This window comes from Hyperolius riggenbachi, chromosome 2 (assembly GCF_040937935.1).
Source record: "Hyperolius riggenbachi isolate aHypRig1 chromosome 2, aHypRig1.pri, whole genome shotgun sequence".
NCBI classification, from domain to species: domain Eukaryota; kingdom Metazoa; phylum Chordata; class Amphibia; order Anura; family Hyperoliidae; genus Hyperolius; species Hyperolius riggenbachi.
This window is the reverse complement of record NC_090647.1, coordinates 152,998,940-153,017,530: the sequence shown is the minus strand read 5'-3', so window position 1 is coordinate 153,017,530 and position 18,591 is coordinate 152,998,940. Positions and strand designations below refer to the sequence as shown.

The 18,591-nt window shown below is 44.0% G+C and overlaps 1 protein-coding gene across 5 annotated transcripts in view; it reads left to right on the top strand.

The window, feature by feature from the left end:
* Positions 1-18,591, top strand: part of PRPF40B (pre-mRNA processing factor 40 homolog B) — a 100,287-nt gene that overhangs the window by 58,638 nt on the left and 23,058 nt on the right. For all 5 annotated transcript variants that reach the window (XM_068267716.1, XM_068267717.1, XM_068267715.1 and 2 more), the window contains exons 15-19: positions 471-579; positions 8,373-8,523; positions 9,021-9,154; positions 14,858-14,972; positions 15,394-15,485. In XM_068267716.1, the coding sequence (XP_068123817.1) occupies positions 471-579; positions 8,373-8,523; positions 9,021-9,154; positions 14,858-14,972; positions 15,394-15,485 (601 nt within the window). The remainder of the gene's footprint in view (positions 1-470; positions 580-8,372; positions 8,524-9,020; positions 9,155-14,857; positions 14,973-15,393; positions 15,486-18,591) is intronic.

Below are 18,591 nucleotides of genomic sequence, written 5' to 3'. Positions count from 1 at the left end.
ACCCAAAGCTCGGGTACAAAATGAGATACTTACCTAAAGAGAGGGATGCTTCAGGATTTTATTGAGGCTTCCCTCGGTGCTCTGACGTCCCCAGTCGCTGAGCGCAACCCCACCCCCCTCCCCCCGAAGTTTAGCGACAAGGCATTGTTGCTAATCATATCAGGGGTGCGCACCCTCTCTTCTGCTACTGTGCTTGCGTGACTACAGCACAGCCACGCTGGTAACTGGGGAGGAGCATGACCCCGATGTGGAGGGGGGCTGTGCTCAGTGACGGGGGACATCAGAACAAGTTAACATCTTCTGCTTAACATCTTATTTATAAGTTCTGACTGATTTCCTACTCAGAAGTTTAAAATGTGTCGGTTTGCAATTGATAACAGAGTTCAACCTAAGAAACAGGTAGTAATGGCCTATTTTTTTCATCTAATTTCCTTTTTTTTCTCTAACTTCCTTTTTTTTCTTTTTAATAGGAAAGCTGAACAAATGTTTGGAGAACAGGAAGTGTGGGCTCTTGTTCCTGAGCGAGATCGCAAAGAAATTTATGAAGATGTGCTGTTCTTTCTAGCAAGGAAAGAAAAGGTTATATTTTGAATCATTATTATTATTAATGATGTTTTTATATAGCACTATCAGGTTTAGTGGAGCTGTACAGAGTAAGAAACAGGCAAGGATACATACGGTTAGGGAAATTGTTACATAATACAGAACTGGTAAACAGTATGATAGTAAAGGTGCGTACACACGTCTGAACTCTTCAAACGACGGGTCGTCAGACCCGCCAGCGGAGCGGCCGTTCTGACGACCCGCCATTTGAACAAATCAGGCGTGTGTACGCGCCTTAATAGTCACCAATGTATATTAAAATAAACAACAAGTGTCAGCGCCAAGGCAGAAGGCGATTGCAGCCGAGAAGGACAATGTCCAAAAGTCCACACAAGCAATGAATATATAAAGTCAGCGCAGGTCTATAGTAATACAGCTTTCGTCATTTTCTGGTATACAGGATCTTCGAACAAAAAAGGTAAAGAAGCAAGGCTTACCAGATTCCAACAACCCACATTATAAGGTTGTAAACGAGTTTGATAGATGGTCCGCAGAACTTTCAAATGGTGTTGTTTCACCAGTGATGTTGCACACCACAAATTCCTCCGGAATATAGTAGATATCCTGAGGTCGCAGAGACTCGCCAAAGCGGAGTCCAGTAGGATAGTGACATGAAAGAGATGTATGGCACATCTAAGTGTAAACCGTCTTTATTACATAACAAGTAAAACAATTAAAAACAAGGATAAAGGAAAACTCACATACGGGGCCCGTGCACTGGGAACCCCGAAAAAGTAGCGCGCATAAAATGGTCAATAGAAGACCTCAAATAAAATGGTGCCGCCTGTCGCCTTCCCGACCGGTTTCGCAATCTTGCGTCATCAGGGGAGAAAGGCGACCAGGCGGCCAGCACCAACTTTATAACATTTTTGAATTAAAAAGTGGGAGTGGTTAAGCTCCACCTTATTCAGACTACACTAGTCAAAGGCAGAAAGCATCAAACACAAAATAAAACAAATTGCATTGTGTCAGAGGGAAAGTAGCAAAAAATCTCTCAGATAGTGTGAATAAGAAGAGGTGAATGCAATATTACCTGCATATTCAATTCGTAGTAGGCTAGTTAGGGCTAAATTAAAAGCTAGATTGATTACTCTGCCCTAGGGCATGTCTTTCCTATGTAAAAACTTTTCTCTAGCTAAAAAGCAGGCACTTCCTGTACCGGAAGTAGTCACTGGAACTCAGGAAGTAGCCTTGCACTCCACCAGGGTCAAGTGGAGCACAAGTTCTTCCTGTGGGGGGGAAAAAAAAAATGCGATGCGTTTGCAATGACACATACGATCATAAAAGCGTGAACAATGAAGCACATAGCAGTGCAGTGTGGCTATAATAATGCATGAAGTGTACTTAGGTGTGCCATGAAAAGCACGTCTAATGTACTATACTAAGAAGGTGCATAAATCTGTATGCATAGTAGAAACAATTAAATGATAGAACAGCCTCCATGAGAGCTCCGAGGACCTTAATCAGAATCAGAATCAGAATCAAGTTTATTGGCCAAGTGCAGGGGTTGCACCTGGAATTGTTTTTGGCACAGGCAGGGCTCGAGTCATACACAAGACAGGTAATTACAGATATACAGATATACATTTAAACAGATATACACAAGACAAGTAATACAGATATACAGATATGCATTTACCATAAACAGATATACAATTTAAAACAGTATTAGTACAGGAGGGCAGTAGCGTAGTTGGATAGCTCTAGGTTTGTTAAGGTGATGTGCCATGGGCGGGCTACTTCCCGGGTGTAAGCAATGGGGCTAGGGGGGGACCGTTGAGGAGGTCGATGGCTTGTGGAAAGAAGGTGTTCCTGTGTCTGGTGGTCCTGGTGGGTAAGGACCTGTAGCGGCGGCCCAAGGGGAGGAGACTGAAATAGCGGTTTCCAGGGTGGGTGGGGTCACTTGCTATCCTAGCGGCCCTTGAGCGTAGTCTGGACGAGTAGAGAGTGTTGAGTGGTGGGAGGGGAGTACCGATGATCCTTTCGGCAGACTTTATGACTCTTTGTAGCCTGTACCTGTCGTTCACAGAGGCCCCTGCATACCACACGATGATGGAAGAGCCAATTATTGATTCAATGGCAGCAGTGTAGAAGCAGGTCATAATGTCTTGCGACATTCCAAACTTTTTCAGCTGTCGTAGGAAAAACAGCCGTTGTTGCGCTTTCTTCTGTACCATTGTGGCGTTTGCCTCCCACCTTAGATTGCTGGATATGGTGGTGCCTAGGAAACGTGCGTGCGGGACCGTGGCCACCTCCGTGCCTTCAATGAGGACCGGGGGGAGTTCGGGACGGCCTTTTCTGAAATCAATGATCAGTTCTGCGGTTTTGGCTGTGTTCAGTACAAGCTTGTTTGCCTTGCACCAGTTGCAGATATCCGCAATCTGTTGGCGATAGGCTCGTTCGTCGCTTCCTTCTATGAGACCAAGGATGGTGGTATCATCCGCGAACTTGCGGAGTGGTGAAAGTGAAAAAACCAATGTATATTGATTAACAAAACAAACAGGATTTTACAAGACACAAAAGGGAGCGAGTCCTGAAAGAGGTAAGGAAATATATAAGGTTTCCATCCAGTGTTGTACTGTTTGTGGACTACGTTCAGAAAGGAGCACAGCTTGTCCAGATGCTGAAAGTCTGAAAAGGTGCATTTCAGGTGAAAGAGATTTGGAGAGAGAGAGGCGATTATGTTTTAGGAAAGCGTTCCCGAGGAGGAGAGCGGCCTGTGAGAAGTCCTGTATACGTGACGCATGAGCAAAAGATGTAGAGCGAGAGGAGAGGTGGAGGAGATGAGTTGAAAGGATGTAAGTCTGTTAGTAGGCAGTCCACAAAGCAGGGTACTACAGTATCAAGGCAAGACATTATTAAGGCATGTGTTAGCATTTTATTGGCGTCCTGAGTGAAAAAAGGTTAGGATGGAAGATATGTTTTTGAGTTGAAAATGTCAGGAGGTGGTTAGAGAGTGAATGTGAGGAACAAATGAGCGAAAAAAATCAAGTATTATCCCTTGGCAATGTGCTTGGTGAACTGAGTTTATTAGGGTGTTATTGACATTTGGGCAGAAAGGAAGAAGGAGATGCTGGAGAAATGATCAGTTCTGTTTTACTCCTATTACGTTTGAAGAAGCAAGAGGTCATGAAAGAAGATACAACGGTCAGGAATGTGTGATGAGAGGGAATGATGGTCTAGGGCTGAGAGGTACAGTTGTGTGTCATCAGTGTATAAGTGGTATTGAAAACTAAATTAATTTATTAAATTACCAAGACCATGCAAATACATGGAAAAAAGGAAGAGGACCAAAGACAGAACCTAGTGGTACCTGCAAAGACAGTGCAGGGGAGAGGACATGTGATCTGAATAAAGTTAGCCAGACATACATTCGATTCATGACAGATTTGATGCATAGTGTATTAGTACCTTAAGAATTATTTTTGTATAGAGTAAGCAATTAATGATTTCGTGTAGGGCAGCGTGCCGAGACTTACTGTGAAAGACATCTCAAGTGTGCTCAGGGATAAATATACGTAAATGTATTTTATCAAATGTAATATCACACCCCTTTATGCACCTCCCCAATCTAACTTATTTATAGTCCCTTGGAGAATAAGCACATTTTTACTAGTTTTAAAGGAACATTTACTTCAACCCTTTACTAACCACAAACCTGAACAACTTAACCCAGGCTGTGTACCCAAACTTGAAGCTAAGTTCACACTACTGACAAAAACGTACCATGTTCTGCAACTGAGAACAATGTGTAAACAGACCTGTGGAAGGATTCAATGTTATCTATAGAAGCACCTTTTGTTCTCATAGTCGAAGTGGTGTGAAAACTCATGGCCTGTTTGCCATATACCTTCTTGCACTTTCTTCTGTCGCCTTCTGTCATCTTCTGCCTTTCTCTGTCACCCTTTGCTTTGTTATCTTTTTTTCTGTATTGTTAATGTTCCCGGGGGTCGAGCCCTGGCAGCATCATAAACCACAGAGGTTTCCCATTGAATTAAAACAAACCAACAAGAACCCTCCCTCCCCATGGAGGATTCTTATTGGTCCATCACCACTGGGCAGGCCCAGTGGGTTATGCTTCTGCCTGGCTCCCAACGCTATAGCAGTGTTTATACCCTGCAGTTACAGGTCCAAATGTATGCACAGTGGTGAGTAGTATGAACAAGGTGACATACATGTGATAGACACAGTGTATCCACATGGTGACAGACATGTGTTGGACACAGTGTATCCGCATGGTGACAGACATGTGATGGACACAGTGTATCCGCATGGTGACAGACATGCGATGGACACAGTGTATCCGCATGGCAACAGACATGTGATGGACACAGTGTATCCGCATGGGGACAGACATGTGATGGACACAGTGTGTCCGCATGGTGACAGACATGCGATGGACACAGTGTATCCGCATGGCAACAGACATGTGATGGACACAGTGTATCCGCATGATGACAGACATGTGATGGACACAGTGTATCTGCATGGTGACAGACATGTGATGGACACAGTGTATCCACTCAGGCTACACTGTGAACACACCAGGTGTAGTGTGAACCTAGTATAACTTACTAGCCACAGCCTTTCACCTGACTCTAAACTTTTTAAAGCCTCAATCACACGCTAGACAATCTTCAGCTGAGACTCTAGCGTGTGTACAGCTGCCTCCTGATGTTGTTTAGTGATCGTGATCGCGACATGGCAACTTTTGAATGAGCACATTATTATTCATCATATCCCAACTGCTGGAAGCCGTTCACTTGTGTCCTGCCCTCTGTCATCACTTCTTCCCTCTCTAGCCAAGCATCGTGTCTGTATAGCACTCATGTCCCAAATCTTCACTAAGGCCCCATTTACACTTAATCAGTAAGTATGCGTTTTTTACCTTCTCCATAGCAGTGCATTGTGAAAAAGCTTTTAGTTAAAATGTGTGTAGTGGGAACTGTGCCATAGGAAAACATGGGCATTACTTTGAAAATCTGCTGTCCTTTCAGCTATAACTTACACTGACTAAGTGTAAATGGGGCCTTAGGATGTGAACACACTAGCATGCTTCTGTCTATTTTCCGGCTACACATCAAAGTTACATACAAACACACAGTGCCGAAAAATGCACAGAAGCTGACAGAAGCACACTATTGCTGCACAATTGATAAAGCAAACCTGTAAGGTGGATACAGTGGGTTGCAAAAGTATTCGGCCCCCTTGAAGTTTTCCACATTTTGTCACATTACTATCAGAAACATGCATCAATTTTATTGGAATTCCACGTGAAAGACCAATACAAAGAGGTGTACATGTGAAAAGTGGAATGAAAATCATACATCATTCCAAACATTTTTTACAAATCAATAACTGCAAAGTGGTGTGTGCATAATTATTCGGCCCCCTGAGTCAATACTTTGTAGAACCACCTTTTGCTGCAATTACAGCTGCCAGTCTTTTAGCGTATGTCTCTACCAGCTTTGCACATCTAGAGACTGAAATCCTTGCCCATTCTTCTTTGCAAAATAGCTCCAGCTCAGTCAGATTAGATGGACAGCGTTTGTGAACAGCAGTTTTCAGATCTTGCCCCAGATTCTCGATTGGATTTAGATCTGAACTTTGACTGGGCCATTCTAACACATAGATATGTTTTGTTTTAAACCATGCCATTGTTGCCCTGGCTTTATGTTTAGGGTCATTGTCCTGCTGGAAGGTGAACCTCCACACCAGTCTCAAGTGTTTTGCACTCTGCAAGAGGTTTTCTTCCAAGTTTGCCCTGTATTTGGCTCCATCCATCTTCCCATCAACTCTGACCAGCTTCCCTGTCCCTGCTGAAGAGAAGCACCCCCAGAGCATAATGCTGCCACCACCATATTTGACAGTGGGGATGGTGTGTTCAGAGTGATGTGCAGTGTTAGTTTTCCGCCACACATAGCGTTTTGCATTTTGGCCAAAAATTTCCATTTTGGTCTCATCTGACCAGAGCAACTTCTTCCACATGGTTGCTGTGTCCCCCACATGGCTTATGGCAAACTGCAAACGGGACTTCTTATGCTTTCTGTTAACAATGCCTTTTTTCTTGCCACTCTTCCATAAAGGCCAACTTTGTACAGTGCATGACTAATAGTTGTCCTATGGACAGAGTCTCTCACCTGAGCTGTAAATCTCTGCAGCTCGTCCAGAGTCACCATGGGCCTCTTGACTGCATTTCTGATCAGCGCTCTCCTTGTTCGGCCTGTGAGTTTAGGTGGATGGTGTTGTCTTGGTAGGTTTACAGTTGTGCCATACTCCTTCCATTTCTGAATGATCGCTTGAACAGTGCTCCGTGGGATGTTCAAGGCTTTGGAAATCTTTTTGTAGCCTAAGCCTGCTTTAAATTTCTCAATAACTTGATCCCTGACCTGTCTTGTGTGTTCTTTGGACTTCACTGTGTTGTTGCTCCCAATATTCTCTTAGACAACATCTGAGGCCCTCACAGAGCAGCTGTATTTGTACTGACATTAGATTACACACAGGTGCACTCTATTTAGTCATTAGCACTCATCAGGCAATGTCTATAGGCAACTGACTGCACTCAGATCAAAGGGGGCAGAATAATTATGCACACACCACTTTGCAGTTATTTATTTGTAAAAAAATGTTTGGAATCATGTGTGATTTTCGTTCCACTTCTCATGTGCACACCGCTTTGTATTGGTCTTTCATGTGGAATTCCAATAAATTTGATTCATGTTTGTGGCAGTAATATGACAAAATGTGGAAAACTTCAAGGGGGCCGAATACTTTTGCAACCCACTGTACTTCCCTTGGGAGGGGGAAGCCTCTGGATACTAAAGAGGCTACTCCTGTCCTCGTTCGTCAACCCGCTCAAGCACTGGCAGCCCTGAAGAGTGGTGTCAGCACTGTCCGGCTTGGGCTCTGGTGGAAATGGCTGAGCCCAATTGAGCCTGTGCTACCTGGCAGGCGAAGACGGCTCGTGCCAGCGCAGTAGGGTGGACCAGATCTGACCCGGCTTTTACAGAAGAAAGCAGGATGGTGCTAGTGTGTTTGTTTGAATTGTTGGCCAGCTCTTTTTCGGGGGGTCCAGGCTGGAATGAGCCTGCGGAGGAGGACAGGGAAAGATTCTTTAGAATCCACTGCCCCCTCCCGAGGTAAGTACCCCATAGGGACACTTTTTTCACTTTAGGTCCCCTTTAAGGGCTACAGTAGTTGCACATGTGTACACATCTTTATTCTAACCTGCGGCAGAAAATAAATGCCAAATATAACCTAACTTAATAATAGAGGTATTACCCAACAGCAGTTCATATCATATTTGGTAGATGTCTGAGATCACCCTGCATTTATTCTAGTTCTTCTTCATAAATAAACAACTCTGCAAGAAGACTGATTGTTATTGAAGCTAGCAACTGATTTATTACATGGATAATACAGAGTGTTATTTAATGTTTACACTTGTCATTGTACTAGCCTCTGTGATGGATCACTCCTTGAAATTGCCCTGCCACATGCCTACAGAGATACTGTGAATAAAGACAAAGGGACAGTGTAGCTATTCAGGTTGCCAGCAGACAAGTCTTCATCAGACATACCGTACAATGCATCAATGCACTTCAGACAGATTACTCACAGCACCTTTCACTGCAGTGCTATCCTGCTTGATAATCTGATATTTTTCAGGAATGGGATTTTACGATAAAGAAACGTAGCCTTGGTGGCACTTTTGTGCAGTGCAGAAATGAGTTTGCAGTACTGCACTAACTTTTCCTTTTACTGTTTAGGAACAGGCAAAGCAGCTGAGGAAACGCAATGTTCAAGCACTGAAGAATATTTTAGATAATATGAGCAACGTCAGCTTCCAGACCACATGGTCAGAGGCACAGCAGTACCTCATGGACAATCCTGCGTTTGCTGAAGATGAAGAGCTCCAGAGTAAGTGCCTATAGCCCTTCTCAGGTCAAACTCCCCCTCCTCCCCCCACCCACTAGTAATATAAAGCTTGACAAGTTAGAAAAAAGACAATATACTTTAATTTGGTGTCTGATAGCCACTCCTGTACCTTTTATGTGTGAGTGACAGCATGGTCATAATTAGAGAGCTGTTCCTTCACAGCTCTATCACCCTCTAGCTACGTCATCACCACATTGAAACGGTATTGGAGGGTACTTAAGTGAAAGCTTAGCCATCCCCCCTCCCATATCATAATGGGAAGAGGTGTGTGTGTGTGTGTGTGTGTGTGTGTGTGTGTGTGTGTGTGTGTGTGTGTGTGTGTGTGTGTGTGTGTGTGTGTGTGTGTGTGTGTGTGTGTGTGTGTGTGTGTGTGTGTGTGTGTGTGTGCGTGCGTGCGTGCGTGCGTGCGTGCGTGTGTGTGTGTGTGCGCGTGCGTGCGAAGAACCATAGCCAGCACAATTTTACTATTATTCGTTTAGATATGGACAAAGAAGATGCTCTCATTTGCTTTGAGGAGCATATCAGGGCTCTGGAGAAAGATGAAGTGGATGAGAAAGAGAAAAGCCGACTTCGGGAAAGGCGTCAACAGCGCAAAAATCGAGAGTCTTTTCAGGTATTTCTAAATCTCTGTAATCTGTTGTCTAGGGCCCATTTTAAAAATAATCTAGGTATTTCAATGCATGAAGTTGCTGAGGAGATGTTTACTCACAAGAGGAGCAATGCGAGGCATAAACATCGTAATACAAAAATCATAATAAGTAACTCCAGGCAGAGTCACCTCACAATTCATGCATTATCAACCAATGCCTAAAATGGAAATGGCTTACATAATGCAGGCTCTTCTGTCACTGATTTTTCTCCTGCCAATCATGAAGCAGCACTGTGCCTGCATAAGAGGGAGTATGCCATAGTACTGCAGTGCTATAGCAGTAGTGGAGGATGGCAGACATTAACATGCACATTTTAAGACCTTTTGAGAGTGGAGAACATGTCCTAACCCCTTATGCCTCTTATGGCTGGTTGTGCACTACAGCAGTGTGATCATCCATCGTTACCTAGATAATTGCACCACAACGGCCTAGGAAAGTTGCACCACGCATTACTCCCGCATTGCAACCATTAAAAAAAAAACATTGGACTTCCAGTTTACTTCTGGGAATCACAGGATAACGCACTGCAGCTTCTGTGGTTCCCTGTGGCACCCGGGGCACTTCCGCTGCATTGCGGGTACTGTGGCCTGTCTCATAGATATTAATGGCCACTGAGGCAGGGGAGAGTACCTCAACGCAACACTACATGTGTGAAAGGGGCCTAAATCTTTCTGTTTTATAATGTGATAGACGGCTTTATTGACGAATACGAAAGCTCTGGAGCGTCACACATTCATTTTCAGCTGCCTGTTTTTCACAGGATTTATATTTTTAAAGAGAAACTGAATTCAAAAAGAGCTTTGAACTTATTAAACCCACATCATTATAAATAGAAAATACACCAATACTATCTAGATAAACCTCACCCACTGTTGCACATTTTTGATAAGTGGGTTTCTGCATAAAATGCAGGCTATCGCTATCTTGGAAAACACAAACCAATGTGATTTTTTTGAGTATGCGATTCTAGGAGACTGCATAGTAGTTGTCCCAGCGTGCAACACTATTCTGCTGCATCTCTTGCCTAAGCAAAATGGTAAGGGGGGAGAGACTTCAGCATGGAAGCAGTTTAAAGAATATTTATTATATTAAAGAAAAAAATTCATTTTAAAATGTAATGTTAATTATTGTACGAGGCATGATCAGTTGTAGTTTGGGTCCCCTTTAATTGTATTTTAACTACCGTATGTGATCATTTGTTGCCCAGGTTTCTGACAGGTCTGCTTTAATGCCTGGTACACACCATGCAATTAACTGTTGACGGGTCGAATCCATAATTTCCGACAGGTCCGATCAGATTTTCGATTTATTTTGTACAGAAGTGGTCGGAAAATCCATCAGAAAAAAACGATTGGAAATCTGATCGGACCTATCATAAATTATTGATTTGAGATGACCCATCGATCTGATGGAATATTGCATGGTGAGTAGCAGGCATAAGATTGTCAAGCAACTTCTGGTATCCTCCTAAGCACTGTAGTGCTCCTGAAAATAAAGAAAACCCTGAGAATCCCCATGAGGAGATGCACTAGTCGAAAACCTGTTGGTTTTGTCAGATTTTAACGGCTTACTTTTTCACTATAGTGGTCTTTAAAGATGCCTATACCTGTATCAATTAATCTGCTCCATTTCTGGCAGATTCCGTCACTTTAAATTAGCTCTAATCGATCAACAAATGCGGTCAATTGCCTTTCTATCAATTTTGTGCAATTTTGTAATCAGAACCTGTTGGAAAATCTCAGTGCGATGCAGGTGCGGCAGGAGTGGTGGGAGATCGAAGACCAATAGGGTTACATGCATTGAACAGTTCAACTGCAGTTCAGAATCCATCAAAATTGTGTTTGTCCTGTGCGAGCGAATTCCAAGCTGATAGGGACCAATCTGCTTGGCATATTGTGCCATAATTGACCCATGTATGGCTAACTTGAAATCCTTCAAATACAGTATTTTTGTCTGATCAGGAGAGTGCAGTATTTTATTCCCCAGAACACAATTGGTTTAAAGCGGAATATAACCCTGCATTTCAACTTTGCTCTAAAATATTATTTACAGCATATTATATGCAAAAAGCATTTTTTTTTTACTAGACCAGCATTGGAAGGGTTAAACACAGAAATTTAAAGTTCTGTGGAGAGATATGCAGAAGTTCAGATTGTTACATTCTATCTAGTTATATGTATCTATTGATAAATGTTACACACTCTTTGGCTGTTCTCCAAGCTCCTTCTCAGTCAGAGAGATGAGTCACATTCAACACTTAGATACATTTATGTAAACAAAATGTTTCTATTTCAGCTTCGGATGCATCTGCAGAAATCTCCAGGAACTTTAAAGCCCTGTGAAACCCTTCCAATGCTGGTCTAATAAAAAAAAAATGCTGGTTGCATATAATATACTGTAAATAATGTTTTAGAGCAAAGTTAAAATGCAGGGTTATATTCCGCTTTAATTTAGCTGTAATAACATTGATGCCACCAGCAGAGGGCAGTCATTACCAAGACAAAGAAGAAGCTGTTATCCAGCTATGCGCATCCCAGCACAGGAGAGAATGGGTGGAAGGAACCTCTTCCTGAACGTAATATTTCCTACAGATCTAACATGTAGATAACGTTAGAGTGAAATCAGAGTTTGCACGACCTCTCCCAATATTCCAAAAAGATTCTGCATGCTGGTCTTTCTACACCAACCAAAACAAAACAGAGTTATACAATTACATTTTAAAATGAAGGAAAGTTTCACAAATCACATTGTTACCCATATTCAGTCCTGAAGAATCCTGCGAGCTTAAAGAGCTGGTGAATAATATGCAGGTTTTGACTTTACTTGCAAGGGTGAAGTCTGACTTTCTTCTTAGCACCTCCCTTCTCTCCTGTCTTCGTTTACTTGAAGAGAAGTTTTGGGACTCGCATTCAGTTTCAGCATGTGCTTTATGTGCTTCCATTTCTGGTCTCCAGAATTCTAAATAGATATCTTTGAATATTAATATTCATTCTTGACATTTATTCAAATATAAACAAACTTTTTTTTACCCTAAAAAAAAAAAGACATGAAAAATTAAAACTGTTATATTCAGATACATAGCTAAGCTCCCTTCTCAAGCATAGCGCCACACATACCTTTTACTTGCAGGTGCAGCTCTGTTTAGTAGGAATTTCCCTCTGTCACTGACTTTATTAACTTCACAGCACTGTTTGACTGTTGGACCTGGCTTTGCCCCTTTATTGTAATCAAACTGCTGTAAGCAATAAGTAGAGATAACCCAAGTGTCCATAGCAACTGTTAGCTTTCATTTAATAACCACTGCCGTGCTGGTGGCAGCTATCTTAAAGGAAACCAGAAATTAACTAAAGTAAATAATCAATACTTACCCAGGGCTTCCTCCCGCCCCTTAAACAAGAGTCCCTTGCCATCCTCCCATGCTCTCCCGTTCAGCCGCAATCAGCCCCGGTAACTTGCTTAGTGACGTCAGTCCGGGTCTACTGCCCATGTGCAGTAGGTCCGTACATGCGCAGAAGACCCAGACTGGACGTGACTGAGCAAGTTACCGGGGCTGATCGAGGCTGAACGGCAGACCACGGGAGGATGGCGAGGGACTCACAAGTGTTTATGGGGTGGGAGGAAGCCCCCAGTAAGTATCGATTCTTTACTTTAGTTGATCTCTGGTACACTTTAAAGACCCTATATTTTGCAGCGCTGGTCAGCAAAGTGAGATGACACTATGCACTAATAAAAACATATTATTTAGTTATTTAGAACATGACAAAGGTTAAGTCAGATAGAGAAGTCCAGCCTCTATATTCCTCAGGGCCCGTTTCCACTACTGCGGCGCGATTTAGACGGGAAAATCGCGGCAACAAATCCGCATGCAGTTGCGGTTTCGTTGCCATTTCTATGCGGATTTTTACGTGGAATCACTCACGGTTTCTACAACGCGATTTTAACCATGCCAATGCTGGCAAGCATTGACATGGGTTTTTAAGCGGAAACGCATGCGGAAACGCTGGGAAAACCGCAAGACTCAAATGCTTGCGGTTTTCCTATTTAGTAACATTACCAACGAATGGCGTGCGGGTGTGAGGCGTGCAAATTCTGATGGGTCTGCCGTGCAGATTTTTTCTGCACAACAAACCGCACAGAATCCCGCACAAGTGGAAACAGTCCCATCCACTTGTATTGTCTATGCGAATCTGCATGCAGGAAACGCATGCAGATTCGCTCTAGTGGAAACGGGCCCTCACTGTTACAGCCTTGCTGTGCATATGTGTAGTCACATGAACTGCAAAGAATACTGCTGCATGAGCAGTGTAGACTACAGAGGAGTTCTGATAGCTGGAATGTGGGAAGGTGGATGTGCTGTCACCTCTTATACCCTGTGTATCCACACTCTGCAGGGAAGTGATGGGAATTATCAGTGGATGAACACCATAAGGAGAGGAGCATCAAAATGAGACCCTATATTGGTGACAGTATTAATGGGGCATACTAATGAGTAGGGATGGCTAATGATATGCAAATCATTCTGGGATGATGCAGGATTATGCAAATTTATGCGCCTTGAAAATGGACCAACGTGAGTTACACCATGGGCTTGATTTACAAAACGGTGCTAACTTTAGCACTGGCCCTTAGCACGTCTAAACTCAGTTGAAATGTGAGAAGTAGTGATCGTGCGCAAAGTACCGGGCGCAAAGTTTTGCGCGCGCACTGCACAGAGCGCAGGGCGCTCTGCGCGAAGTGCCCATTAAAGCCTATGGGACTTAGCGCGCGCATAGAACTTTGCGTGCGTAAAACTTTGCGCGCAAAACTTTGCGCGCGATCTGATTGAGAAATCCGGTGCTAACCTACTTAGCACCCTGGTTAGCGCGTCTTAAGACTTTAGACGTGCTAAGTAGGTTAGCACCTCTTAGTAAATCAAGCCCCATGTGTTACCATAGCAACGTTCACTTTTCCGCAGTAACGCCCATGGCGCTAATGCGTTAACGTGCGGTGCTCTAAACTTTACTTAGTTTATTGCATCTGTCCCCTTATTACTGGCATGTAAATGAGGAAAAATTTCCCTCAGCTCAATGGCCGCAATTCCTAGACATCATTAATAATGTCTGGGCTAATTAAACAAAAGTTCTTGTGATGGATGTGTGCTTGCTACTGTGTAGTAACGCTCCTAACCAGACATTCTGCATGTCTCACTTTAGTTCAGTGTGACCCAGGAGAGGACCCCAAACTGTACACATCTAATGGCAGACACTTCTGAAAAATCCAGTCCAGGTTTGGAGGATCACTTATATTCTTCAAGTACAACTGGAGCCACCTGAAAAAAAAAAGTTAGATACCTAAGTAGATGGAAGGCTCTGGATCCCATAGAGCAGTTTTCCCCAACCCTGTCCTCAAGGCCCGCCAACAGTGCATGTTTTGTAGAAATCCACACAGATAGGTACACTCTTTAATGGGGGGCAGTGGTGGACTGAAGGCTCTAGACTGGAAGGCTCTATGGGATTCTCCATAGGTGAGTATCTAACTCTCTTTTCAGGTGATGTTACATTTGCTTTTAGGTTTCACCTGTTCAGTACACTTTAGCATATCAACCTATAGCCTTGCGAATAAGAGAACTAAAGATTCTTGTATGCCGACATCCAGATTTGCTGTAACATATATATTCCTTCTTTCAGGTGTTTCTTGATGAGCTTCATGAGACTGGCCAATTACACTCCATGTCTACCTGGATGGAGCTCTACCCATTTGTCAGCACAGATGATCGCTTTGCTAGCATGCTGGGGCAGACAGGTATTCTAGCTTATACATACTAAATGGATAACCTTTATCTGCATTATATGATTGGAAGGAGCATATGTAGCAGACCAGCCTTTGCCACTTGTTTCATAAATAGTCCTCTCTTTATAATCATTTTTAAATACAGTATAATCTCATTATAGTAAACTCTGTCCCCAGGTGCTAACCATGTGCCTGTATGAATATACAGTGTATGACAAATTGTGATATAGTAAATGTCTGATATAGTAAACTACCTGGCCAGGTCCAAGGAACTTCCTCGGGATGTACTATTTAACTAAATATTTTTGTTTATAATATTTAATATGCTTCTGTTGAAAAAAAAAATAATAGTATGAGTTATTGGAGTTTTATGCCTGTGTGTGTGATGTTGAGTGTAATATTTTAACATTCTCCACCCTTGTGAATGTCTCAGGCTCTACTCCTCTTGATCTTTTCAAGTTCTACGTGGAAGATCTAAAGGCTCGGTTCCATGACGAAAAAAAGATCATTAAGGATATTCTAAAGGTGAGTTGTGGGTGGAGTGTAACACACTACAGAGGAAAAAACACAGAGACAACGGGAGCCCGAATGGTGCAGTACGTCACATTAGATGTGTACAATGCATGAACTGAAAAAATAATACTCACAAAGGTGGGTTGCAGAAGGGCAACGAACGCTTGAGACAGGTACAGAAGCACAACCCCGACTCCACTCGGGTGCTGGTCGCTGGTCGGTCTCTTTAAAAGAAACCTACACTCTGATATAAAGGTTAGACATTAAGGTACTTCCCTCAGGGAGAGGGGGGTAAGGGCTCTTTCACATCAGAGCTTGCGTTGGAGAACGCTCAAAGCATACGTTTTGTTGTATGCCTTTTACTGCGTTTTGATATGCGTTGCACTGCAGTGAGTGTGCGTTTTTAATCCGTTTTCAATGCGTTACTGCACATAGAAAAACGCAGGTAATTTTTTTTTCTTTTAGTTGTCAACTTTCTACATTGTTCCTCTGTTGCATTCTGGGACTGATTGCCTGCGTTAACGGATTAAAAACGCGCATAGTGTGCGTTTTACATTGACTAACATTGTAACGCATAAAGCTAGCGTTGGCCAAAAAACTGCGCCTGGGTGCAGTGGAACGCAACGCACAAAAAGGCTGCGTTATATGTGAAAGCTAAAATGAAAGTCTATGGACTTTCATTTCACCTTGGGTAACGCAAACTTTATCCTTTGCGTTGAAACGCAGAAAATCTGCCCTAATGTGAAAGAGCCCTAAGGCACAAGTAAAGGAGAAGAGGAGCCCAAAGATGATAAAATATATTATTATTATTAATTGTATTTATAAAGCGCTAACATGTTACGCAGTGCTGGGATAGGGATACATACATTGCAACAAGGGGTGACAGACGGAGAGATAGCAAACGGTTATACAACATAGCACAAGGTTATACATGCAGAGTATAAAATGAAGGGTGTCATTGCTGGGGTAGTAAAATTAAGAAAGAAGGACAAACTAAGGGAGGAAAGAGGCCCTGCCAAAGGCTTACAATCTAAAGGGGGGGGGGGGCACATAAGGTAGGACTGTGGAAAAGGTGGTTGACTGAGAGAGTTTGAGTGTGGTAGATGTGGGGTAGGCCATTTTGAAGAAATGTGTTTTTAGGGCTTGCTTGAAGGTGTTGAAGGAAGCAGTGAGTCTGAGGGGGAGTGGAAGGGCGTTCCATAGGGTGGGGGCAGCTCTTGAAAAGTCTTGTAAGCATGCATGGGAATGAGAAATGCGTGGGGAGGTCAGGCGGAGATCATTGGAGGACCGCAGGGGGCGGACAGGTATATATCTGTTGACGAGCTCAGAATTGTAGGTTGGGCACGTCTTGTGCACAGATTTGTAGGTAAGGCACAGAACCTTAAAACTGATCCTGAAGCAGATAGGGAGCCAGTTAGGCTTTGCAGAGGGGAGAAGTGGAAGCAGAGCGGTAAGAAAGATGGATGAGTCTAGCTGCTGCATTCATGACTGATTGAAGGAGTCCAATGCTTTTTAAGGAGAGGCCAGATAGTAGGGCATTGCAGCAGTCAAGGCGAGAGAGGATGATGGCATGGATGAGAAGCTTGGTAGTGTCCGGGGTCAGAAAGGGGCGGATTTTGGAGATGTTGCAAAGGTGAAAGTTTCAGGTTCTGGTAACAATTTTGGATGTGTAGGCTGAAGGAGAGGGCAGGGAAAGAGAGAGTCTAGGGTAACGCCCAGGCAGCGGGCCTGGAAGGTAGGGTGGATGGTAGTGCTGTTGACGTGAATATCTGGGAGGGGTGGGGCAGAGCGGGGTGGAAAAATTATGAGGTCGGTTTTATCCAGGTTAAGCTTCAGGAACCTAGCTGACATCCGGCAGGAGACCTTGTCCATAGTGGAGGGGGAGAGATCGGGGGTGTGGAGATAGATTTGGGTATCATCGGCATATAGGTGGTATTTGAAGCCCAGGGAGGAGATAACTTTGCTGATAGAGGAGATGTAAATTGAGAACAGTAGGGTGCCCAGAACAGAGCCCTGGGGGACTCCAACCAAGAGGGGTGTGGGAGTTGAGGAGGAACCATTAAAAGAGGTGGTGAAGTGGCGATGAGAGAGGTATGAGAAGATCCAGGCCAGGGCACTGTCACAAATCCCTAAGGACTGCAGGGATTGAAGGAGGAGGGGATGGTCAACTGTATCAAATGCTGAGGAAAGGTCAAGCAGTAGCAGAATCGAGTAGTTTACTTCAGCTTTGGCAAGGGTAAGGTCATTTACTACCTTGACAAGAGTGGTTACTGTGGAGTGGGCAGGGCGGAAACCAGATTGTAGGGGGTCGAGTAGGGAGTTGGTGCTGGGGTAGTGTGTGATGCATCTGTGGACCAGGGGTTCGAGGAGCTTTGAGGCAAAAGGGAGGAGAGAGCTTGGGCAGTAGTTGGAGGGTAGGGAGGGGTCGAGTGAGCTTTTTTTTCTGCAGGGGAGTACAGTGGCCTCTTCAAAAGCTGAGGGGAAGGTGCTAGTGGAGAGGGAGAGGTTGAACAAGGAGGTGAGGACACGGGCCAGGTCAGGGAAGTGGGGACGGGGTAGAGGGGGGAGGAGATGGCAGGGGAAGTGGCAAACAATAGATTCACCTCTTCAATGGTGGCAGGAGTGAAGGAGGGAGGGGGGGGGTGCATTGGAACAGTCAGGATGGAGGAGGTGGGGGGGGGGTGGCATGGGAGAGACCTGGAAGGTGAGGCATGGCAGTGGCCTGGGGGGAGTTATAGGGAATTGAAGAATGTAGGAGGGAGATTTCATTTCGGATAGCTGTGATTTTACTGGTGAAGTGAGTGGCAAAGTCATTGGCTGAGATGGTGGAGCTAGGAGGGGGGGGGGGGGGGGGAGGAGTGGGATTAAGTAGGGAGTTAAAGGTGGCGAAGAGACATCTTGGGTTGGAGGCTTGAGTTCCAATCATGGCTGCAAAATACTTTTGTTTAGCTTCTGATAGTGCAGTGTGGAAAAGTAGCAGCTTAGTTTTATAATCCAGGAAATCGGAATTGAGAGGCAATTTCCTCCTTTTCCACTCAGCGGCTCGTGTCCCTTTCTTGAGATTGCATGTGTGGGTGGTGTGCCAGGGTTGGGGATTGGGGGGGGGGGTTGTTGGGGC